Source organism: Notechis scutatus, chromosome 1, assembly GCF_049901735.1.
Source record: "Notechis scutatus isolate UNSWTSFEM ecotype Mainland chromosome 1, rNotScu1.2, whole genome shotgun sequence".
Classification (NCBI taxonomy): Eukaryota; Metazoa; Chordata; class Lepidosauria; order Squamata; family Elapidae; genus Notechis; species Notechis scutatus.
In genome coordinates this window covers 200,445,945-200,472,662 of record NC_142009.1, presented here as the reverse complement: position 1 = coordinate 200,472,662, position 26,718 = coordinate 200,445,945, and the positions used below count along the sequence as shown (strand labels likewise).

Genomic DNA, 26,718 nt, shown 5'->3' with positions numbered 1-26,718 from the left:
CCAGCCAACCTTTTCTGAACAAAGAAGCTAAGCACTACCGTGGTGTTAACACTTGGAGGGGAGACCTCAAGGGAATAAATAGCAGGATTGTAAGCTAGATCGGAAAGACAAAAAAACATCATAGAAGAATATTGCTGCTAAGAACATTACATAGACAAATCCACGAAGTCACTTGGAGTAAAAATCAACTTGAAGGAGACTTGACATTATCTTTGTATTGGATTAAACTTCAGAACCTATTCAGTAGTTTGCTGGGATATTCCCTTGCCTTTCTTTGTAATAGTTGGTGGAAAATTGGGAGCAAAGAAATCTAAGTAGTTACATTTCTCCCAGCAGTATAGTGCCTAAAATAAGACAAGGTGAAAAATCCTGGCATTCTTTAGAACAGCACATTATGCTGTTATTTGCAAAATAAAGACATGCTTTAAATTACCATTGAGATATATATTTTACAATATATAGAAGAATTAGGAAACTGGCATCTTGGGTTTAAGTTAGCATTTGCATGTCTTGATTGATTTATCAATTTCATTTACCTTCCTTGCTGTGATTCAATGCAATGGTTTTGTGGAAGGTGTGGTTGAGAATTAACGGCACATGCTTGGATACTATGGTAAATTCATGTGTAGGTATGAAGCAAACATGCTGTATGCCAGAAAAACCTGGAACATTGTATTATGATCTCCTGAGTCCTCTTTCATTATGTAACCATTTTAGTTTCTAATTTTTTCTGGGGGTTCTTTCATATTGCAGAAACTTGAGCAATTAGGGTGACATGTCAGTGAAATGATCTCTTTAAACTGTTTTTAGCCAGACATGAATCCTGGACAGCTCTTTTCATGATACAAAGAACAGAAGGAGATCTTGAAGAGACCCAGCTGTTCTTGTCAAGCCAGTGAGCTTGACAGAGTGCTTTTAAAACACTCCAGATACTTTGCTTCAGTAGCCAATAGCTCCTACTCCTTACTGAGGTGTATGATTAGTGTGGAAATCTGGATTTGTCCATAGCGCCACCCCCCTTCCCCAGTAGCTACTTACTTGATCAAGACCATTTTTTGCTGTAGTGGTTTGTATCAAGTCAGGTTTCAGATTTGCAGCCAAAGCTAGCAAAGTGAAATGCGAGCTTTGATGACAGGAAGTTTAAAGACCTGTCATTGCTTACTGCATCAAGAAAAGTAACATCCTGACTTATAGAAACTTTTGAATTATTCTGTCATGCCTCATTTCCATTATTCTCTACAGCTGTCCTATAGTTAGAGAAATAGAAAAATGTTTTTTTTTCCCAATGATTTTTACCTCAGGGCTATGCTTCTTGATTTTTTTTATTTTTTTTTTTGGACACTGCTGTCTTGCTCAGCTGAATATATTTAGGTCGAAGCGCCTGAGGTTTAGAACTTTGAATTATTCCTGCGAGTATTAGTTATCATTTGTTCAGTGTTGCTGCAGAATTATAAAACACACACGGTGTTTCACTTGTACTTCATAAAATGTAATGATTAATGGACATCAGAAGGTTGTTGCAGTTCTGTACTCACTTCCTAGGAGAAGGTCTTGTTGAATACATCTCCATTATGGGACATATTGAATGGGTTTGATTCACCCTTTGATCAGGAATCCACTTTCCAACTTGGAATTACAGCCGTACAGTAATTCCAACTGGAAGAGCAAAATATCATTTGGAAAGCGATGAATTGCGCATAACACTTTTCAGGGAGCCCTTAAAACCAAACAAGTCTTTTTATGGGATCAGGTAGCTTGGAATCTGGATCCGGGCACAGCGTTGATAAATATAATTTCTGCAAGGATTCTTTAACTGCATTTGTATAATTTTGCTTCTCTCTATCCTTGCCTAAATCTTAGATGTAACCTTGGAGTTGTGGTGAGATAAAAAAAATATATAGGGCACCTTATTATGACAATTTTTTTCTCTTGGCAGGTGGCGTGCATGCAGTTCATCAACATAGTAGTACACTCGGTAGAAGATATGAATTTCAGAGTTCATCTCCAGTATGAATTTACAAAGCTAGGCCTTGATGAATATCTGGATGTAAGTACATTCAGCTTTGGATTATTCTGTGTCCTTTAGAAACGGGGACTATTGTGATATTTGAGACTATTAGGCATTGCACTCGGATCTGATCATACAGAGAGATAATTGGCACTTGCCATATTAATAACCACAGGGAGGCCTTTTGTTTTTACATTATTCCAGGTAGTCCTCGACTTAGGATCACAATTGAGCCCAAAATTTCTATTAAGTGAGATATTTCTTAAGGGAGTTTTGCCCCATTTTACGACCTTCCTTGACACAGTCGTTAAGTGAACCATTGCAGTTGATAAGTTAGTAACCCAGTTGTTAAGTGCATCTGGCTTCCCCATTGGCTTTGCTTGTGAGAAGGTCACAAAAGGTGATCACATGACTCCAGGACATTGCAACTGTCATAAATATGAATCAGTTGCCAAGCTTCTGAATTTTGATCATATGATTATGGGGATGCTGCAAAGGTCATAACCGTGAAAATGGTCATAAGTCACTTTTTTTCGGTGCCATTGTAACTTTGAACAGTCACTAAATGAACTATTGTAAGTCGAGGACTACCTGAATTATTTTCAGCAATTGCCAAGTGTTGACCATTCTTAAATACAATCATATTATAAAAATAATCCAATAAACAGACAACTCTAAAATCACATACCACACTTTCCTGTTCTTACAAAGAGTGGAGGATGGAGTTTTAAATAGTTGTTTAAATTTTTGCATTAGTAAAAAAGATGCACCTTGTGCAGTATTATATCTTATATTCTATCAGATGCTTGTTTTAAGCTGCCTTTTTTTAAAAAAAATATTGCTGTTAAAAAGCAGTTACAATAGTGGACAAGCTATATGATTTCTCCTTCTTCAAAAATCATCATTATGGACTCCTTATTTTCTCTTGTTCCTTTCTCATTGATGCTGTGATACCTCTTCATGTCCTATGGATCACTCATCTGGGTAACTGGTGCTCTTTTTTATGTGTTGAATGTTCAGTGTTTTTACTCCATCTATGAACTTTTACAGAGTGGGTCTCTGCATTTTATAAGGAAGTGACTCGCCACCCATTTACAGTGCCAAGAGAAGTGAATGAAACCATATGTTGCACAGACTTGTGTTGTAGGGAACTATGTATTACGTGCATCTCCTCTTCGCTGATTGCTGCTGATATAGTTGGCTACATTTCAAGAGTACTAGTAATTCCCCATGCTTCTTGTACTGATCCTTCTTTTCAGAAAGAAGTGTTAGAACATGCTCAGTCATTGTCTTCTGAGCATTTCGCTCATTGCTGTCCCTGTTGTTGAGCTACAAAACTCAGTTGATAACTGCCTTCTTGGTAGCAGTGATTTAGAGGGAATAATAATAAGCAGTAGTATAGGCAAATACAATACGGATGTGACTGAGAAACGACAGTCAAGAGGAACTCATAACTTAATTAACTTTCTCTTAACACAGATACTCTCAAATATACTTTCAATAATATATTACAAACTTTAGAAATCACTTAAGCATTATATATGAAGGAAAATACTTTTTAAAACTTTAGATTAAGACTTTCTTTCAATTACAAATATCAAACTGATAAAAAGTTTTTTAAAAGTTTAGAGTTAGTATATATATATATATATAAGAAGAAGAAAAATTACTCTATGAGGGTAACTTGGAGGGAGTGATTTAATAAAAATTTAATAGTGAATTTTAAAGTATGCATGTTCAGAGGGAGATAAAAAAGATGTATTAGAAAGTTTTGATTTCAGAAATGTTTTTAAATAAAAGTTTAGTGTTTTATAATGGATGATAAAAGTGTTTTTACCTTTAAGGTTAAAGAATCTGAAAGAATACAGTGAATGTTGTTAATATAAATGGTGAAAGTTTATAAAGATTAGTAAGTGCAAATAGAAATACATATTATTTCCACAGCAAGGAATACGAAGCAGGAATGGTTAAATAGATTGTTTTATTCAAAGAGGAGAATATATTTAATTATGGTTTTTTATTTGGATATCATTTCTGGATTTTTTGCTTGTGATGAAAAAAAAGAGGTACACGTAACTTCAGAAGTTCATTCATTCATTTGAAAGCCACATAATACAACATAAGTAGAATATATTGATCTTTCTCATTATGTCCTTCATCATTTCTCTCCCCACATCACTTCCCTCATATTTTTTATTTTAGTCTTTTGCAACCTGGTGCTCTCCAGATTTGGTGGACCTGACTTCTAAATGAAATGTTATGATAGCATATACTTTGGCATACTGGTTGGGAATTTCAGAGTTGGAAGCCTGGCACATATAGGGAGCATTAACTGACAATGGCTAACCAGGGTTTCAAATGAGGTTATTCTCCCATCCTAGTACATGCTGGTAATTTGTATCTGGGAATGGGACCCTCTCTAGAAAAAGTATGCGTTGTAATTCTGAACTGCAGCCTAGAGAGGGATTGGCAAATCCTTCTTTTTGTTTTCTTAAAAGAATGTGGATTTTGATCTGGATCTCCATTTTACACTTACATGGTTTTAAGTGAATGATTCATAATAGAAAGTTTGCATACTTTATCTAAACATTTCATTTGGTGAATTATTTTGTCACAGAAACTACCCTAAGACAGCTTGACCTTTGTTTTTCAGGCATTGCTTGTGAAGATTAAGATAAACCATTCATAATAGTAAGGTCTACAGTTCAAAGAGGAAAATATTCCATCATGTAATATTATATGATTCATGCTATTAGTTATTTCCTTTTTCATCTTGTCAGAAACAGGACTTGAGAAACTGGGTTCAGAAGAACAGTAGTATAGAGGCATAGCCATGTAAGCTGCCTTCAGTTTTTGGAAAAACAGCAGATAGATATACATCCAACAAATAAATAAAATTGTTGTGCAATAAATTTAAGCTGGTGTAAGACTTTGGCATAATAGAGGCCTATCTAAAAGACTCCATGATAATCTGTTGTCATGATGGTCTCTGTGCCCCACACATTAGATGTTTCTCCACACTTCTGTAGTTCTCTTTGAGACAATCTGTAGCTGAATTATACGTTGTGAACTCAGACAAACTTCTCCCCTAAATGTGGCTGAAAGAATGTTCCTTCTTCTTTTTTTCCCTCCTGGATATTTGCTTCAGTCAACTAGTTTCTCATGAAGTAGTATTGATTGCTGTTCTTTTTGTTATGCGTTTCATTAAAAAGAGCTGCTTCTATGTGCATTTTTGGAATTTCAAGGATTTTATTTGGCTGCAGTAGTTCCACAGAGTGATAGTACCGTCTTATTTATGCCCTGCTCACCTACGAGACCAGTTCTGTTGGTAGGAGGTTTGGGGTGCCTGCAGTTCTTAAACCATCTGCCAAATCACCAGAAAGTCAGGACTTTTCCTTGCTAGAGGAAATTTGCTTTACAGAATCCTTTCCTTTATTTTGTTTATGTTTCTTTGAGTCCTTTTCAAGTCTAGTCTTTGTGGTTCTAGCTTAATATTTATGCTTTAGATATCTACATTTTTTTTCTGCCTTCTATCAGTTGGTTCATTGGCACTATGGGAACTCAAGGATATAATTATTGTATATTTTGCTCAATAAGATGCCCTTTTTTGTCTTCTAAAAGTGGCTGGAAATGTCTTATGGAGCGAATATTGCCAAAGCCCCGCCCACTCACTGGCCATTTTCGGCCTCCGTGTGCCCTGTTTTCGGCATCTGCATGTCCCGTTTTTGGCATCCACTTTTGGCCTCCGCGCACCCCCTTTTCAGTCTCCGCACTTCCCGTTTTTGGCTCGTTCCAGGCGGCAGGGATCCCCGCCTATCACTGCCTCCACACGCCCCATTTTCAGCCTCTGCATGTCCTGTTTCAGGTGGTGGGGATCGCCGTTGCCAATGGTCGCCGTCAAATCCCTGCTGCCTGGAATGGGCCGAAAACGGGATGCTCAGAGGCAGAAAACAGGGTGGTGGTGATTGGCGGTAGCGATCCCCGCTGCCTGGAACAGTTGATATTCTGGGAGGCTGATCCAACCACCGATCAGTTGCTCGTGCTAAATCAGGCTTTGGAGGGGCAACAGAAAATTGTAAGCAGATGTACAATTGGATACAGCTCAAAGATTTTCTCTTATTATACCTGTTAGGAATTAGCTGATAATGTCCACATTTAAGCTTTTATATATCCTGTTTCTCCATCTGAAATCGCTCTTATATTTCTTATCCTGTTGTATCAGTTCATAGGAACATGTGGCACGAAACAAAAACTAAAGTTTTGTTGCTTAAGAGGTCAGCTGCTCTTGCTGTGTTTCCGCTTTTTTATTATATAAAATCATCAGAAATACTGCTACCTACTATGACAAGAATATTTATGTTACATAATACCTGACTTCTGATGTTAAATTCCTGCATGAGAAGAAATTATTTTAATTTGGCCATTAATATTTCAATTCCTTTTAAGGGAACTTGCAGAACCAATACCAAATCATCTGCAAAAGCCCTTAAGTTTCATTTTAAACCTTTTCTTTCACAATCCTTTCAACTGGTTCTTGTATCGCTATTCAGTATATGAAGAACCAAAATAAACTACAGTGGAGAAATGGGCATTCCTGTCTTTTCCTTTTTATATTTCATAGGAAGTTGTTAGATCTCCAGTAACAATTATTGGGTTTTTTTCTCTGAAGTATAGATCAATCTTACACATTTTATAAAATACTCTTCAAAATTCCTATCTTCTAAAACCTTGATGTTCTCTATAAACATATTGCCTTGAATTGTAGGAACTTGATGTGTTTCTATACTTCTGGGCAGAAATCCGAATATCTGAATTATTGCTAGAAGAAAAAGGACTTAACTTGCAATATCCCCTCCCCTTTTTAAGTGAACCTATGGAATTGTCTCTCAATTTAATATACAAATGCTAATCTATATTCAGTTTGCATCCTAGAGTTATTAGGATATAGTGGGATAGAAATTCCATAGTAAGTAAATAAATACATTTGATTAATCACATCAACGTGTGGCAAAGTTGAAACGTTGGATGCTGCCAGGTTCATTTGATAGGGCTTTTTAATTGATTGATTAATTTGCTGTTGACCTTCTAGAAGCTGAAACACACTGAAAGTGATAAGCTACAAGTGCAAATACAGGCTTACCTGGACAATGTCTTTGATGTGGGAGCTTTGCTTGAAGATGCTGAGACCAAGAATGCTGCCTTAGAAAGAGTTGAAGAATTGGAAGAAAATATATCTCATGTTAGTATCAGTTCTAATTCTTTGAAAATATTTATTATGGGGATGCATGAAAAACGATATAGATTATTTTCATTGGGGAAAATATTTAAGTGTGTATGTGTGCGCGCATGTAGATACGTAGATATATAGATAGATATAATAAGAACCATTGGCTCTAAACATTAGGTTGTGATTACAAACGTATTTTTATTATACAACCTGTTTCTTCTGATAAAACATTTTTGCTTACTTTGTGATAATTATTGCTTCCCTTTTTAAAAAAAAAAAGAATTGGAAAAAACTAAGCTGTAGAAAAGGAAATTTTATCTCAGACTTCCACTTCATTTAAACAACAGTTTTCATCTAGTCCATGAAGAAAGCAATTTTTCAGGAGCGCATAGTTGAACTGCTAGCTGTGGTTGTAGAAGTTATGATGATTATTGGAAAGCCTTTATTAGATAAAATTAGAAAGACAAGCATAGCATTGACCAATATATTCCCATGATTATCAAAAATAGCACTGCCTCAAATCCCAGTGCATGTGGAATAAAGGTGGATGGCTGCTACTTCACCCAGACCCTGGGTCTTTGTGGTCAATCTGAAAATAGGACTAGAGAGATATTTGATTCAGCCTGTCTTTTTTGTTCTTATGATGGTGGAATCGAGGGGAAATATTTAGACATTCCTAATTTTCTCATCCTGCAGTTTTGCACCCATTAAAATTTAATACTACCAATTAAAACCTGTTTCATATATTATATAAACTCTTCTTTTCTTACTAGGACAATGATTCAAATATAGCTCTAGCGAATTCAGTTTTACAATCTCGGGTGCAATCACTTGGAAGAATAACTGAACCGTCAAAGCTGTTATCATGTCACTTGTTTCTACTAATTGAACATAAACCCATAGTTGTATAGAACATACTCAGCTGTGTCATAGTTTAAAAGTATGCACACAAATAGCACAGTATATTTTGTGCATTTGACTTTGTTCAGTAATAGAGATTTAAATGGGAATAGAATGGATGGATCTGAATTTTATTATTTGATCTTATGGAGACCAAGGTTAAAGGGCAAAGCGTATGTGTGTATATGTGTGTGTGCTTAGCAGGGGTGGTATTCTACCGGTTTGGCCAAACCGGTAGCTCTGAGGATCATCTGTAAGCGAACCAGTTCGCTCCGACAATCAGCTACTGGGCCTGCCTACCCGCCCTGGCTCTGTATTGACCTTTATTTCCTGGTTTTGAAGCTCAGCTGCTTTGCACGGCATAGGAGATTGCCATGCGTCAGCTGTTTACAACACAGGGAGAGTGCAGCATTGCAGGAGAAGGTCAGTAAGAAATGCTCTGCACACGTGCAAAGCGCACCCACCGAGCCACACACATACCCCGAATTGGTGGTAAAAAAATGTGAATCCCACCACTGGTGCTCAGCACATTGCTGAAGCATAACAGTTATGTGAATCTAATTCTATTCCTGCAAAATGAGCCAAACCACCATGCATGCAGTGATATACACCAAGAAGTCACAGTAAACATTTGCTTGCTCTTGCCTGGAAGCTGTTACTGATTCCAAACAAGGCAGGGTGCAGAAGCCAGCTCCAAACCACAGCTTCATATCCTGGCTTAATTCCAACCAATTGGCTATACGTTATTTATTTAAGTGTATAATTAAACTGTGGCTGGATCTTCTTCAGTTTGTATCTGCAGTTGTCCAAAGAATGAGAAAAGTGACAATGCAGTGACTGCACTGAACACCACAGAATGAATCAATGCAAAATTAAATGGAATCTTTATACTCTGTAGTATTATCAAAGAAAATCAATTTCTGTAGTAAAGTTACATATTTTGCTCCATTCATGGTATTCTCCTTATTACAGAATAAATGTAGTTGAAATGTAGCCCACATTAAGAAAGTTAGTTTGAGAAATTGAGCCATTTATGTCTTTCAGAGCAAAAAATATCTAGAAGATGGCTTTCAGACCCAAGAAAAATATTAATTAAGAGCAACATTTTAAAAAAAATAATTAAATTAGTTAACAGAAAAATAATTAAATTAGTTGACAGAAATCATATCTTTCTCCTGGCCTATGAGATTTTTCTGGGAATTTGAACTAAGAACAAAATGGTACCAAAAGTACAATTGTACTAAAGTGATGATAGTGCATCTTCCCAGAAATGGTAAAAGTGTGCCTGAGTATCACACTCACCCTACCCAAGTTTAAATTTGTGTGTGTTGTGATAAATCAGTATGAAGTACTGAGAATGATGCATGTTCTTTTACCATCTAGAATACAAAATCCTGGCTTGTTTACATTTGGCAGCAATACTTTTTTTCTAATAGACATGTCAAATTTCAGGTACTATTTACATGAGTGGGATAATGTCTGTAATTCTGAAGGTCCCCATATCAGAGTTCATTGTGAGACTTTTGTTACCAACTAATCTCTCATTTTAATAATACCTAGTTATCAGAAAAACTTCAAGACACAGAAAATGAAGCTATGGCGAAAATTGTGGAACTGGAAAAACAACTTATGCAAAGAAACAAAGAACTGGATGTTGTACGAGTAAGTTTTCTAAAAGTTCAGATATTAATGTTTAATAGCTTCTCAAACTTTGCTTCTAGATGTATCTTTGCATTTCCAATTGCTTATAGTTGAACATCATACTACTTGCATTGTGCCATTAAAATCTAAATATTTTTATTCCTTTGTCTAAGCATATCTTATCTGCCATTTTGCAATTGCTGGCATGTAGAAAGTATACATATGTCTGTGCCTTGCTGCATGATGGTAATTTGTAACTCCAAGAAGTATATAAAGGTCTTCTTTCATGTCTCTCAGCTTATTAGCTGCATGTTTCCCTTTGATCTAGACACTTTGACACAGTATGAGGTTTTATTTTTAAAACAGGAAGCATTAAATTTAGAGTTCACATAAATCCCTTTGGATCTTAGTTCTGGAATATCGTACACTGCATTTACTTGCTTTCAAGATTCTAGATGGATACACTTAATTACAGAACATTTTCATATACTTTGTGCGTAGCCATATCTAAAAAAGTGGGAGAAGAGGGGACAATCATAGTAGAACCAACAGAAGGAAGGGCAATTTCCTTTGATTCACCTAGCTAAAGTTGTTTGTCAGCATACATACCTGTGCATTTACTTCAGATGAATATGTTTTTCATTAACTTATATAGAAAGAAAACCATCATTACAATATGTTCCCAGGTATTGGAAATCCCATGTTTTCTTTTGACACTGCCCTGTCTTTCAAATGAAATGAATTCTTCTTCTTTTTCCTGGGGGTTCCTTTGCAGGAAATATACAAAGATGCAAATACACAAGTCCACACGCTAAGAAAAATGGTCAAAGAAAAGGAGGAAGCCATTCAGCGGCAGTCAACACTAGAGAAGAAGATCCATGAACTGGAAAAGCAAGGGTCCATTAAAATTCAGAAGAAAGGAGATGGTGACATCAACATCCTTCCTGTCGGGGTGTCACCAGCAGGATCAGAAGGTTCAGTTGGCATTTCTGGAGGGTCTACTGCCAACGCAGGGTCTCCAGGGCCACTTCCACTTCTGGCACAGATAGCAGCAGAATCAGAAACAGGTAAAATGGGCTGACTGAGAATTGAATTTGTTTCTTTACTCAGAGAATCTGTATGGTCACCCGCTCACTTTCCGTGACTCCAGGTGGCTTACAAAAAAAATAAAAACCCAATATACAAAGAGTAAAAACAATAACCCTCCACCCTAATGGCGACAGCAAGCAATCAAACAAGCCTCTGGATGTGCTCCATCCCACTCTGGGTTCCCCAGGCCCGCTGGCAAAACCAGGTCTTCAGAGCCATGCGAAAGAGTATCAGAGTGAGGGGCAGTCAAATCTCTGCAGGGATGGTGTTCCAAATGGAGGGAGGGCGCCATCAGGGAGAAGGGTCTTCTTCTGGGTCTTGCCAGATGTACCTCTTTGGGAAAGGGGATCTGAATAGAACTTGCTCGACGTAATAAGGTCAGGATGATGGCTTTGTTAAATAATATTCAATGACTTCCCATAGCAAAAACATCATTCCCAGCATGCTAGCAGTTTTGAAGCATTCTCAAGCATGCTAGTCTCTTTGAAGAAAATGGTTATGTTAAGTGTACCCGTTCCCTTGCTGTTACTTCCAAGTATTTTCTTCAAACCTTTGAGGTCTACTTTCAACCAACTATCCTTAAGAATGAGTTCCGGCTGAATTTAGTCCGCCCTGGACTGTATTCACAGTTTATCGTACAACAGCAACGATAGTATTTCTTTCTTGCCACTTGGATAGGTAATGAATTATTTAGAAATGATGTAATATTAAAGAGGAGAGAGGTGTACTTGGCCTGAAATGATTACTATATTCTTCAGATGATCTGAACTAGCGTTTCTTTGCCCAGATACGATAGGCCAAATCCATAGGTGTTATTTTCATGTAGTTCTTCTTTCTGAAGATAAACTGTAAGCCAAATTTATAAATCTGGTATCAATCTGAATGGGTTAATCAAGACGGGTAACATTGGATCTGAGGCCATTTACATTGTGCTGAAGCTGAATTAATTTCAGAGAAAGGGAAGTTGTATTTTGTCTATGCTCAGTTTGATTTGAGGCTTAAGTTCGTCTAGAAAACATGGTATCTTTTTATGTGAGTATAATAATTTGAAGGATGTGCTCTATGGACAACCTAAGCCCAAAATGCCATTGAATGTCTTCAGCTGCAGTTTATTGGTGAATTCTAAAAGTAGTAGGTGTCAGTGCAATAACACAATCATGAATAAAACACTGCTTCCCACTCTTTCTTGTGCTGGTTTCAGAAAGTTGAAAACTGGAGCCAAGCATGTTAAATGCCCTCTTCCCTTTGGTTGTTATGTTCATTTAACTTTGAACACATGTCTCTCCAGAATGGGCAAGGCAAGGCATTGGGTGGATTAATTCAATGTGTTACATTTGTCATTTGGAGATCAATCAAACTAGCATCCATCTGGACTTTTTTCCACTTTGTTAACAAGACAATGAAAAGGACTCCATCATGAATGTATGGGGTTCAGGGAACACTTACTGTTTCTGTTGAGGAGCAGAGAAACAGTTCCCTCACTCAGTGAAATACGTAATGAAATGTTTTCAAAGGCTGTTATATATTTTTCATTTCACAGTGCAAAATGGTCCCATGGCAGCACCAATGCCTCCGCCGCCACCACCACCACCTCCTCCTCCTCCTCCCCCACCACCTCCTCTTCCTGGTCCAGCTGCAGAACCAGTACCAGCTCCTCCTATCCCACCTCCACCATTAGCGCCCCCACTTCCAGGAATGGCCTCTCCTACCGTTGTGTTCAACTCAGGATTAGCAGGTAAGAAGCAACAGAAAGCATGACACGTGAGCAAGGTTTTGAGGCTGAAGATGCAGTCTTACTGGGAAAGACATAGAGTCTTAATTAGGCATGTCTAACCACGGCCCCATGGGTTGTGGCCCTTGACAGCTACTAATGTGGTCCAACAATATCTTAAATTTTTAACTAGATTTTCTGCATTTATACTATACATACATACATACATACATATATATATATATGAATCTTTGGTTATTTGGGTTTTCTCCCGCGTCAGAAGATTCAAAGTATCTAGGCAACGCTTTCAAATACCCATAGAACCTCAGAAAACATATTATTCGGGTTTTCTCCCGCGTAAAATTGGAAGTATCTAGGCGACGTTTCGATGAAGTCTCATGATGGCAGATGAGATTCTGCCAAAACGTTGCTACAACTTTAAAAGCACAACTATAATGACGTGGGAAAATACCCGAACAAAGCTGAATACCATACATGTAAGTACCCGCGAAAATGTGGTCATGTCATTCTTCATGTTAGGTACTCATTTGTTAATGAGGGTGGGTTTCCAAATGGCTGGTAGGCGGGAGGTATGAAGAATGACATGAAGAATGACACTAGACCCACACAAGATGCTACCACCACACTTCCACGCAGAAAGCAGACTCACACCCACACAGATGATGAGACACGACCACGGACCAGAAGCTGTACCGCAGCTGCATCACTACCCGCTTCAAACCCCTCTGACCCATACATGAAGCGAACGGACGCCCACCATGAAGATGTGGCACGACCACAAACGCAAAGCCAAACAACAGGACCACATCTCACCAGCTCAAATCCCACGGCAACTAAGACTAACCTGAGCACAACCAAGCCCCCACTTGAACAGAACACACCCCCAGCCAATCAGAACACAGCCAATCCCCCAGCCAATCAGAACACAGCCAACCCCCAACCAATGAGAACACACCCCCACCCAATCAGAACACAGCCAAGCCCCCACCCAATCAAGTCACACCCCCACTAGCAGTTAAAAGGCAGAAGCAGCTGCAAGCTCACATTACTCTGAGAAGCACAAAGCCGAAGACACAAGCCTGAAGATGATGAATGAGACTTTGTCGAAACGTCACCAAGTTACTTCCAATTTTACGCGGGAGAAAACCCGAATAATCAAAGATCCACATACAAATACCCGCGAAAACCTCAGAAAACACACACACACACACACACACACACATCATAAGCAAGTCTCTGTGCCACATTGTCATGCACATGGCTGCATTTGAAGTCAGGAAGAGATGGAGAAAAACTACATGTGAACTCTCACAGTTCTCAAAAACTTTAATGCACCAGAAAAAAGAATGTCTTATTCTATTTCTGCCTGTGCAAACTGGAAAAATATGCTCACATATGCTATTAAGCTTAAGCAGGACTTTTTTTTTAGTGCCCTAAAACAGCAGTCCCCAACCTTTTGGGCCCCAGGGTTCTTTTGGTTCCATGGACAGTGGTTTTTTCACTGGTTTCATATGCTACCTGCATCCTGCAAATGTGGCTTCCCTTTTTTTGCATGGACCGGTTTCTGGCATGCCATGGACTGCGGGTTGGGAACCCCTGCCCTAATACAGTTTCATTTTACTCAATTTCAAAACTTCATCTACAAAGGATATTTCCCAGATGACTATATCAGAACACTGCCCAATCAGCATTCCAGGCTCAATTTCAGAATACATATTCACATTTCAGAAGCTTTCCTGCTATTCATGATAATGCAAACACTGATTTACCTATTGCGGTCCATCCAGGTTGTACTGTATCAGTATCGTTGAATTTTCCTACCTGATTCAGGCTAGATAAAAGTTGTCTTTCCCTTGTCTTTTCTCACTTTGTCTTCTTAAGGAATGTTAAGAACAGGAGTGGGGGGGAAGGAAAGAGGGAGGAGGGACTAGACTAGTGTAGTCAACTTGCGACCCTCCCATTCCTCCCTCCCATTGCTGCTTCTATTATTTATTTCAACAACAAAATCTATTACGGAGAAAAAAAACAGATTATCTGTGGAGTATGTTTGGTTTGAGAATGCTATCTATCCATTTTCCATTTTCTGTTCAGTATTATTACATAAATGTAATGGATGCTTACTATATGATGATACAATACAACCACTTACATATTGATGGTACAATAGATGAAGGGTATGCTAATTTCCCTGCCAGAAATTTAGTCCTCTAAAGGTAAATTGTGCTCGCAGCATTGTTAGAATCAGCTGAATAATTTAAAGGTCACTAACTTATACCAAATGCTCCTAAGCTATGCACTTCGAAAACGATGCTGTTTGTGAATGGAGAGAATCAAATGAGTAAATATAGACTATACTATAAAGATTGGCGCCATGAAAGAATTACATTGAGAAAACTTTGGCATCCTTTCCCAATATATTTTGAAAATAGACAAACGATCCGTACTTTTTCATTAGTTCTGCCTGTGCCATTTTTCTCTTAAAGAAAATTAAAGGTTGTAGTAGGACCTAGTCCTATTTTTTTTCCTTAGACATGTAACTCACATGTTTTGTTTTATTTTGTTATTTTTTTTTTTTAAAAAATAAAATTAATAAAAATATAAAAAAAAAATAAATATTTATTATATAATTATAAAAAATTTTTTCTTAAAAAATAAAAAAAAAAAAAAATAAAAATTTATTTTAAAAAAATTTTATAAAAAAAAAAAAAACCTCTTAAAAATTTTAATTCCCCTTTTTCCCCTTCCCAACCACAAAATAAAACAATACATTTTTTTTTATTAATATACCCTATCTCCTTTTTTCTAAATAATATTCTTTTTTTTAAAAAAATTTTGTAATATTCTTACGTAAAAATATTTGGGTGCCTCTGCTCTATTGGAATATTAATTTGGCACCACTGGAACTTCAGCTAGCCAAGTATATGTTCTCTTAGTAAATGCTTTCTCTTGGACTTTATCTAACATCTACACTTGTTCACCTTCTGATAGTATCTATGCATTTGGCAATAGACATTTAATTCCAGATTCTGAAAAAAAAACATCTTACTGTCTGGGCAATTCTATTCACCCTATTCCAGTCCCCCATACCAGCTTGCAGTCATTGACTTGGTTTAATCGTTAGTCACAGCCCTCCTTTAAATCTGATGACCAGCCATCCTGCCAATGCTGTTTTGTCTTGCTATAATTAATACCGTTTCTTTGTGACCACTGTGACTTGGAATAGACCAAAGTATAACTCAGATTGTCCCATTGAAATCTATTCAGTCCCTGGGGCAAAAGCTCATTAATATGAAAAGGGCTCCAAGAATTTATAAATGTTGCTGCCTCCTTTTGGTGTAGATGGAACACTTGTATTTTTGAAAATGACACCTATTAAGAACTTTATTCAAAATATTTGAGTCTTCTCTTTTCCAAGGCCTGTGCATAAAAGAGGGTTGTTTAGGGTAGACATTGGTAGCGGGACTGGTTCATCTGATGGAGCTTAATTGCTGTTATATTATTTAAGTTAAATGTTTTTAACAGCTAAACTGCCAAAGGAAAAAAAGAGTGGATGGTTTTCTTATGTTGCCTGCTTAGATGACATCAGAAGAAGATTCTTGAGAGGCCCATGCGTCACTGAGTGTTAGGGTAACATATTAAGATACTGTGATGCAAGAAAATACACTTTGTCCTAAACATGAGTGGATGGGTAAGGTGCTGGAGCCCTCCAAAAGTTATTTTAACTCCCATTAAACTCTGGCCAAGTGGCTAATGGTCAAGAATGATGGGCTTGGTCTGATTCCCTATCTTTGCCTTACAGATGAAGGTAGATTAAACACAAACAGGTCTCTCTACACACACACACCTTTATATACCTTTAGCAGCCACCTCTGAGCCAATTTTGTGGTATTAAAAAAAAACCAGAGAGATACAACAGGTTTGTAATTGTTAATTGGATGTAATACATACTTAAATTTATGTTTTCTATGTTTTGTATTTTGGTTTTTTATTTGCTTGTACTCCTGTTAGCCAGATTACAAGACAGGGGGAAATTAAATAACAATGAATACACTTATTTCTAGCTAGAAAAATGGTAATACATAATAGTAAGTCATTTCACTGTTTTGTTTAAATAAATAAAAAGTTAAACGTCTTCTAGTTTTGATTACTGTTAACCCTTTTCTTCTTTATTCCCTTTGCTTCACTTTAAGATGGGCCAATCAAGCTTTTCTGTAGGTTCCTTCTTGTTAAGTATTTTATCTTGTTTGCTAATACCTCTCTTTTCTGTCCTGTCGCGCTTTGCATGTGTATGTAATGTACATGCATGCACATATGTTGTCATTATGGATATGCTCTGTTTCAGATAAAAAGCCGAAAAGGCAGTTCGGTGTGGGCACGTGTGATCTTCCTGTCAGCACCTCTTTATAAAAGCAGGGGTTTCTGCTGGGCTTACACAGTAGCCGTGCAATTCCAAAAAAGCTGAGTTAAGGGTCATCAGCAGAGCATTAACACTCACTCCAAAGCACCTTGTGACACCCTTAAAGTGCCTCCTTAGGTCTGATATGCCTTTACATAGCTATAGAGGGAGCCCAGGAAAACAGGCTGTTTCTTTAAGGAGGTGACAATTGGAGCAGAAGGTGCCCAGAAACCTTCTGAAAAACTTTTTAGCTTCAGATCTGAAACGCAACATCCTTTGTGGGTATGCGTGTGATTTTGCCATTTTAAAAAACCACATTGTGGTGTTTTTTGGTCTTATCTAAAAGCACGAGATGGTCTGCATTATGTAAAATATTATCCATACTGTAAACTTCATAAAACCATTATCTTCATGTTGTCTCGTGATCAAAACATATGCATATTTTCTTTGTGAAACAAATCATTCCTGCAGGTTGTTTGCTTTACTGGCTTCTTTAACTTATTTACTTTGTCTGCCCTCTATAGACATAATTGGTCTTGCATCTAATCTACACATAAAATTTAATATTACAACAATGCTATTTATGTCAGAGGTCGATGGTGTAATAATATATACTAGAATAATATATACTATATACTAGATATATTTACTATTCTATTATAAATAGACTAGAAATATTAACATCATGTTTAATATAATGTTGACATGTACTATTATCAAGGATTTTTCTAAATTGTTTTGCATATGCTCATAATATAATTATCTTGGTATTCGAAGATCCCAGAATGAATTCTTGGCATCTCCACTTTAAACAGGTAGATTTTTTTTCTTAGGGAGCCATTGCTATTAGGCAATCTATCTCATCTGGGTTAGGGTATTTTGTTTTTATTCAATAGGAAAGCCTTGAGCTTAGAAACCATGATTTGCCCAAGTTTTATTTCTCTTATCAAAGGGGCATTAGCTGGGACTTTTCATTTTGCAGTGTTTGTAAGGTTATAGATACAAGAATTTTGAAGAGCACACTACACTCCATGAGAAAGTTAAGAATGCTGCCCTCATAGATTTTCCTTTTTACAAGTGCTTACAGAGTGTTGTTATTGTCCTAACACCAGCACGCAACTTGCTATTTAAGAACCACTTCAAATCCTGAGAAATATTAGTTATTTCTTGGAATGAAATATCAAATATCAGGTTGTTTTTTTAAAAAAAAAACCTAATAAAAGAGAAATCTTGAAGCATTATGCTATAGAATACAGACTCATTCTCCTTCAGGCAAAAATACCTTCAAGAGGGAGTTGAGTTAATCTTAGCAGATAGGCGAGGAAAGAACTACTTTTAGTTGTTTCAGATCTTACACATCATCCCCATAATGTTAAAAAGATTATGTAGCTGGGTTCCACCACCCTCATCCTAAAAAGAATTGTTGGTCCATTTTCCTATTCTTCCTATCCCTGCATTTTCCACAGAAATGGTGAAGGTGTGGCTGAATATCAAACTCACCCTACTTGAGTTTAGATGTGTGTGTGTGTGTGTGTGAGAGAGAGAGAGAGAGAGAGAGAAATCAGCATGAAGGACAGTTAGTTCTGAGACTGACAGGTGTTCTTTACACCATTTAAAATACAAAATCCTGGCTTATTTAAATTTGGCAGCAATACTTTTTCCCTAATAGACCCGTCAAATTTCAGGTACCATTTACATGGGTAGGATAATGTCTGTAATTCTGAAGGTCCCCATTTCAAGGTTCATCTGAAAATATCTGAACTGGACATGTAAGTTCCTTCCTGTTTAAAGAGATGGGAGGAATCCTACAATTACATTTCTATCTTTGCAAATGTGTGTCTTTAACACAATTAGTGTCATAATAGGCTTAAGTCTTTATATGTCACATTTGCATAATGTGCTGCTCAATCATTGTAATTACATGTCTGAGTCCCTAATCAGTCTGAAAATGTCAATCCATAGATTGTTCCCTAGAAAACAAGTAATGTTTATGTGGGGCTTATTCTTAAAACACCGGGACAATCACAGTTTACAGCTTCTAAATGCTTTGCAGCAGCCCTTATCCCTTCCTATCAATCTTAATTTAGCCAAGACTAAAAGGTTTAGATGCAATGTCTGTAACTTTTAAATAAATGGATTATAATTCTTCCTCAGACAATGAGATTAATCTCCTCCCCCAAAAGGCATTGTGTTTGGAGTTTTAATTGTAAGGGGGTCAGAATGAGAATGGACTAAAATCACATGGGCAGGAAGTCTACTTTGCAGTGATTAAGCTATTTGTGTATTCCAATATGCAACCCTGTGCATATCTAATTAGAAGTAAGTTCTCTTGAATTTATCTGGATTTATTTTTAGGTAAAAGTGGGCATTAGATTGCGGTTCAGGATAGCTAGTAGGAAAAAAGTATACAATTATTTTTTTATATATCAGTGTTGCCAAATTTTGATATGAATTGTCATATCAGAAGTCAGTTACTGACTTGAAATCTTTCTCCCTCTGGGTTTTTTTTTTTTTAATTTTCCAAGAGTGCCTAATCATTATGGATAGTTAGTATATTTTTTAAAATTTTGGCTAGATGTTTTTCAGTGTTAAAATGCCACCTCCCCACTCCCCAGTAGTAACTGAAATGGTTAAAAAGGTTTTTGATTAGGACTTCTGAAATGTCTAATTGCACTGTTCTCTTCTTTTAAGCTGTGAAAATCAAGAAGCCAATTAAGACCAAGTTCCGCATGCCAGTATTTAACTGGGTAGCTCTGAAACCCAACCAGATTAATGGGACTGTCTTCAATGAAATTGATGATGAAAGGATCTTGGAGGTACGAGCCTTGAACATTGTGATTTTGAATTTCTAGAGGAGAGGGGCTCCAGGAGAATTAATAGGAATTATGCCTCCTATTGAAGTTGAATGGTTTTGATTTGCTATTGCACATTTTATCATATGCATTTAGCAGATTTTAAGTGTTCCATTGTTATCTAAAGAAAATACCCGATTTGATGGACTGACTTTAAGTTTATGTTCTTCTGTCCACATCTGCATCTTTACTTGTTTGGAAACTTGGATGTTTTCCTTTTGGTCTAGTTAATGTTAGGTTTATTTCTAACTGAAAACTTGGAGCCAGCTTTCATTTTTGTTTTTGTTTCGCTTCAGAAGTCATCTTTGTTTTCTCCTGTGGTGACTTCCTGCAGAAGTGTGACCTAAATTCACACGACAGGTGATAAGTGTATTTGAAGAGGAATTGAGAGTCTTGGTGTTTTTACTTTGAGTTGTACAGATGATAGCATAATTGGACCCCTTTTGCTCTTTACAGGTGCATTCTATAAGATTTTTGTTTCCCAGGTTGTCCTTTCTAAAAAAAGTCTCTTTTAGGATTTAAACGTGGATGAATTTGAAGAAATATTCAAGACAAAAGCCCAAGGGCCAGCCATCGACCTTTCTTCAAGCAAGCAAATAACTCAGAAAGGATCAAACAAAGTCACGCTTCTGGAGGCAAATAGGGCTAAAAATCTTGCTATCACCCTAAGAAAAGCTGGAAAGACTGCCGATGAAATATGTAAAGCTATTCAAGCGTAAGTGAAAAGATTTTGCACACAATTTTAAATATATGAACTGCCAAGCAGTGTTTGTGCAACTAGAATAGATCCAAGAAGGTTTGCTTGTTTTATATTCGCTTGGGTTTTTTTTTAACACTAAGGCTCCAAGTCGGCACATACTGTTTGTGGATTCAGCTCCTTAAATTCCTTGGGATACACTTACGTGTTAAGCTGCAGAGGGCCAATATACACATGTCACAAAAGCAAGAAGAAAACTGACCTGTTTTGCTCTAATGTTCAATTGGTATTTTTTGTTTTGTTTCGAAGAACATCGTATGGATTCATCTATAATACTTGTCATGCAAAATTTCCATTCTTAGTGGCAAGTTAAATACCAATTTGAAAGAAATATGGTAGCTATTAGGGAAATGAAAAGAGTGTAGTTCTTTGCATATTATTTGAATGTAGTCCAAGTATCTTGAACAAATGTAGAATGGCATTGTGCATATGTGATTCATTATTACTCTGCATAGGTTGCATCTTCAAATGTTCATCTGGCTACCAATTAGTGATTAAATGGTCCATTATTGTATCTGAATGTCACTTGCAAATCCTACTTCAGCATAATGCTTATCTTAAGAGCCATTTATGAGCTTAGCTTCCTGAATTTCTTTGCAGTCTTTCCAGGAATGTGGAATTTAGCCAGATCTCTTTCCAGAAAACACTTCTATAGTCCAGCTTACCACATTTAAGTTTTACAAATATTTCAAAGGGGAATATTTGGGAAATGTGGGGACCCACAGTAACTTCAGTAATTTGAAAAGTTTATGAAAACTGTGGTTATGTTGTACCTCAGGCAAAATATTTAAAGATGTACTTCTGTTGTTCATTTTGTAGAACTGAAGTGTATTGCATTTGTGTTGTATTGTCAGATTTGATTTGAAGACGCTGCCAGTAGATTTTGTTGAGTGTCTGATGAGATTCCTGCCAACGGAAAACGAAGTGAAAGTGTTGCGGCTTTACGAGCGGGAAAGGAAGCCCTTTGAGAATCTATCAGATGAGGATCGGTTTATGATGCAGTTCAGCAAAATAGAAAGGCTGATGCAGAAAATGACCATCATGGCATTCGTTGGCAACTTTACTGAAAGCATACAGATGCTCACACCGGTGAGTGAGATGTGGATAAGAGCTCTGTTTTACAAAGGGAAAGGACTGCATCTTAATTCTCAGAGTTAGGCTTATAGGTAATCCTCATTTAGTGACCACAATTGGATCCAGGACTTGAATCATGAAGCGAAACAGACACATAATGAAACATTACAATTTTACAATCATATTTCAGCTTTCCTTGGCTTTATAGACCTGCAAATGCAGGAACTCATCACATAATTTCATTTTTTAATAACCATTAGAACTCTGAAAAGTCACTGTGTGATGCAGTTGCTAAACAAGAACTACCCATATATTTGCTAGCATTCATTTTTGAGCAGGTAGTCTAGAAAACATTTTATTGGAGATGGTCTGATGTTATTTCCTGCTTTCCTGTTCATCTCTAGCCTCTTAGTCACAAATATAGCTGCGTTGAGATAATTGCATTAGATATCACTGCTTACATCAGATACGTCAGATCCTGAGACATGTGATATGTGTACATGATGAAGTGGGAAAACTAGAAATTTTTAGAGAAGTAGAAGGGGCGAAACAATATCCAAGAAGCATGGATGGTTCAAAGCATGGTTTGAAAAAGATTATAGAGACTGTGCTTGGAAAAGCTACAATCATTACTAGCAATATGTCAAGTCAGCAGGCATTTTTCAGTGAAGTTACTATGCAGTCCAACTTGATTGCGCCTAACTAATGGTTGCTTGGTTGGATATGGCTTCTTGTGTGAGAGGTTCTGCAGCATTTGCATTGTGTGTTTCCTGCCCCCTTCTTTCTTGCTAGAGTCTTGAAAGTTGGAACAAGAATGGACAAGAAGAAACATAAGGAAGAAGAAACGAAACATAAGGGATCTTTAATATATTGCTTAACTCTACCTTGAAAAGTGGTTTACTTGAAATTCATTCCCTCTTGCAGAAATCTCCAAGTGTTCTATTTTAATTTGCACTTGCTGAGTTTTCAAGGATGTTCACCCTATTTCCTGTTTTTGCCTTTAGCAATTACATGCGATCATTGCAGCATCTGTCTCCATAAAGTCTTCTCAGAAACTCAAAAAAATCCTAGAGGTAAGTCTAATTTTGCTGCTGTCTTTTGAGCCTTATGTGTTTCATATCAAGTAGCAAATTTCAACTTTAGCTGAAATTAATTTTTTCCCTCTCTTATGATACCTATAGATAATCTTGGCTCTGGGCAATTATATGAATAGCAGTAAACGAGGAGCTGTCTATGGGTTTAAACTTCAAAGTTTAGATCTGGTAAGTAGGGGCCTTTACTTATCTACAAACATTCCCATTCGTTCATCCAGCTTCGTCCAGCTTCACCCAGCTCCCTCATAGGAAGGGAAAACTGACATTTGTCTAAAAACCATCAGGAATGTCTAAAAGCCATTAGAAAACTGACATTTGTCTAAAAGCCATCAGAAACTAAAGTCATTTACATACAAGTAAATGTGCCTGATATGGAGGTTGGATATATTTTTCAGTATTAAAAATTCTGTAAAAAGGAATGGTTGAATTTAAAAAATTAACTTCATCTTCTGGACATGTTACAATTTTTTTAAAATTAAAACCGAAAAATAACCATGTTCTAAGAAGAATATGACTAATAAGCAAATCATTCCTATCAGGTTGGTTGGGCTATTCATTAAAAGAGAACCAAAAATAAGCAGAATATCTTTGTATCTTTGGTACTCCTTGTTCATTATACTCTTTCTTTGTATTTGTTCTAATTTTAATTTCTAAGAAATTTGAGTGATGGTTATAATAAAAGCGGACAGACCCCAACAAGCTAATTTTTGGTTAATTCTTCTGCATGCTGGCTTTCATTTAAACTCAATTTCTTGTTTTGAAAATATTTCTAATATAACACATTTAGTTGGACAGTATTTCAACTGATTAATTGATTATTTAATTCCCTCATGGTGATGCTATAGGGCATTACACACCAAAACAACCAACACAAAGTCAGTCATCCCCACCCTCCCGGCCCCAATGCTATCATTCTGCTAAACGACTAATTCCCACAATACTGTATATGCCCTAAGATGTCGAATCATCTAGTAGGGCTGTCTTACCTGTTATCCTTCTCATCTTTTCATCTTTCCTATTACCTATTTCCTTAGCTTCTTATAACTACAACCTTGTTTTTTGTATTTCATGATTTATGTTGATTGCCTTTCTTTAATAATCCTATTATGATTTATGTTGTTTGCTTATTTAGTATCCTATGATTATCACCGAGTTTGTATCTTATGGTTTATGATGATTGTATTTTATGATTATGATCCTGATTCATTACATGTTGCTTGTATGTAGACTGAAAGCTTATGAACCAGAGACACGTTGCTTGTGTGTCCAATCACACTGGGCCAATAAAGAATTCTATAAATTCTATAAAAAGTTGTCAGAGGCTGTTTTCCTTAGTATTCTGTTTTACCTAAAACAGGTAGACTGTGACTTGAACAATACGTTAAGGTATTTGAAGATCTCTCATAGAAGAGAAAAACTTCCAATAAGTTACAAAGGCAGTTGTAGGATGGAGTACAGAAGAATCAGCAAGAGGAGTAATTTACTTCCAATCAGGCTTGGTTTTTAAATAGCTATGTTCATGGAAGGAAGGTTCTCACATATCATCATTCTGGCTGGACTCTGTAGTTGTCAGGAAAGTCCTCACTTCCCTGATCCTCTTGGAGTGGTTTTTGAAAAAAAGTGATAATTTGCTGCTGGAGAGAAGACAAGGTGGAGAATTTTCTTTCCCAGAAATCTGTGATTTTATCTTAGAATTTTATGATTATTGTATTCCTAACATGTCTCTTTCTGCTTTATTTGCAGTTGTTAGATACAAAATCAACAGACAGAAAACAAACTCTATTGCACTATATATCCAATGTTGTAAAGGAGAAATACCAGCAGGTTTGCCTTTTTTACAATGAACTTCACTATGTAGAGAAAGCTGCTGCAGGTAAGATGGCCATTTGTTACTTATTAAGTGTGGAAAATGTATGCCTGTCTTAATGCAATGATAACTCGTGAGAAGGGAGCCCCTGGTGAAGCTATTAATTAGCTTGGGAGCTACACAAGTTTGTAACAGGCAGATGGACACTTAAGAAGGTTTGAGCATGGGAGATCACAAAGTCATCCTGATTTTAAATCTGATTCCTTCTGTTCTTAGCAATCAGACCACCTTCTTAGTTTCATTGCAAGACCTATTTCTTTATAACATTGGTGCATATTCAACAGGTGCAACCTTCCGCATCCACCAGACTCTGTGTCTACCAGCAAGTAATCCTCCCTCCTGGTCTCTCTTGTGTCATCCTGGTTTGCCTACATGAGAGTGGATATTGTAGCCCAGTATACGTATAACAGAATAATTGCTCTTGGATGCCTTTTATACATGTTCATCCAATTTTTTTTAAATCTGGAAATCAATTGAGATGCCTGTGTATATTAAAATGTAATAGTTCTGTCAGAAATTAATCATTAAAAGTAATGTTGTTCCAATAAAGGAGAATATTTGTAACCCAGGGTTAAAATGAGGGGTTCTTGATGTTCTCTGAGCTTGGTTGTTTTCTTGGAGATGTTTCATTACCCAAGCTGGGTAACATCATGAGCGCTAGATAACTTGGTCATGAAATGTTTGCAAGAAAACAGCCAAGCTCCAGAAATCACCAAGGATCCCTAATAATGTCATTTATAAGAAATAGAACATTGTATCTTCCTATCAAATATTTAAATTCTCATCCACTCTTTAAAACTTATTATATGGCCCTTGCACTGCAGTTCCAAAAGCCAATGCAGATTAATGAGATTTATACATTCCTGATTTGCCAATGCTTTTCCTGGTAAATTGGCTCTGCTTTTTCATAATTCTGAATGTATGCCACTCCAATACCCAGCTATATATTCCAGAAAAACTGTGCCCCATAAGAGCTTATTTCATCAATGCTAGGTGAAAATATTTGCTGTCACAATGCTTGGACCCAAAAAGTTTAACTTGTGCAGAAATTGATGAAAAGTAGCACACTGCTGGTACAGAGTCCCAGAAATACACTTCTTATAAGTTATTTCTGTTTTTATGTCATTTGGCACATTTTTTGTCCACTGCCTCTTTGGTTCTTGTGATTTTCTGTTTGTAACATATATAATATTTTGAATGCAGTTGATCTTTCATTATTTCAGTGCGGTAATGATAATGTTATAGTATAAGTTATATTTAAGGTACATCTCTTATGAAACATACTTATCTTAAGCAGGTAAATTTTCATGCCTTACTGTATAACATTCCTTACTGGATTTTAGATGCTATCTGAATTAGAGACATGTGCTCTCTAATGTAACCTTATTGTATTTTTCTTCTCTTCTAGTATCCCTTGAAAATGTCCTACTAGATGTAAAGGAACTCCAAAGAGGTCTGGACTTAACAAAGCGAGAGTATACTATGCACGATCACAATACAATGCTGAAGGAATTCATCCAGAACAACGAAGGGAAACTGAAGAAGTTGCAGGATGATGCAAAAATAGCCCAGGTATTCCACAGACTTTGTCTCTTGTTCAGATTTAGCTATCCAGATCTGAGAGCAAAGGAATCTTTCACCTTTTGAATCTGACAATTATCTCTTCAGTGAAGACAGAAACTCAAGTCATTTTCTAAGTGCAAGTGTGACATAGTAATTATAGTGCCTGACAAAGACCTTGGTTGAAGTTCCCTCTTATGAGGTAACTGTGGACTAGTCTTTCTGACTCAGCCTAAACCTAATATTATTATCAGGTTATATGAGGTTAAGTATTACCAGGTTATATGAGGGTCTGGAGGAGAGAACAGTGGATCAGAGTAAACTGTAGGTTTCCCTTCATTCCTCAGAACTTGAAAGGAAATATTTGAAATGTGGCACCTCTTAGAGCAGGGATCCCCAACCGCCCGGTTGCAGCCCACTATCGGGCCTTGAGCCTTTCAGAACCGGACTGCGGAAATAGTAGGTGAGTGTGTGTATCCGCTCATGCAAATGAAGCTGCACACGTGGAACACCCCACTACC

At 36.9% G+C, this 26,718-nt stretch overlaps 1 protein-coding gene across 8 annotated transcripts in view; it reads left to right on the top strand.

The window, feature by feature from the left end:
* The window catches only part of FMNL2 (formin like 2), a 192,957-nt gene that overhangs the window by 152,295 nt on the left and 13,944 nt on the right, over positions 1-26,718 (top strand). For 4 of the 8 annotated variants that reach the window (XM_087949984.1, XM_087949988.1, XM_087949985.1 and 1 more), the window contains exons 11-23: positions 1,937-2,047; positions 7,098-7,247; positions 9,696-9,797; positions 10,552-10,843; positions 12,406-12,600; positions 16,788-16,808; positions 19,685-19,809; positions 20,361-20,560; positions 21,457-21,691; positions 22,681-22,749; positions 22,858-22,938; positions 24,514-24,643; positions 26,046-26,209. In XM_087949984.1, the coding sequence (XP_087806110.1) occupies positions 1,937-2,047; positions 7,098-7,247; positions 9,696-9,797; positions 10,552-10,843; positions 12,406-12,600; positions 16,788-16,808; positions 19,685-19,809; positions 20,361-20,560; positions 21,457-21,691; positions 22,681-22,749; positions 22,858-22,938; positions 24,514-24,643; positions 26,046-26,209 (1,875 nt within the window). The remainder of the gene's footprint in view (positions 1-1,936; positions 2,048-7,097; positions 7,248-9,695; positions 9,798-10,551; positions 10,844-12,405; positions 12,601-16,787; positions 16,809-19,684; positions 19,810-20,360; positions 20,561-21,456; positions 21,692-22,680; positions 22,750-22,857; positions 22,939-24,513; positions 24,644-26,045; positions 26,210-26,718) is intronic. The other 4 variants (XM_087949987.1, XM_087949992.1, XM_087949990.1 and 1 more) reach the window with 1 other exon arrangement.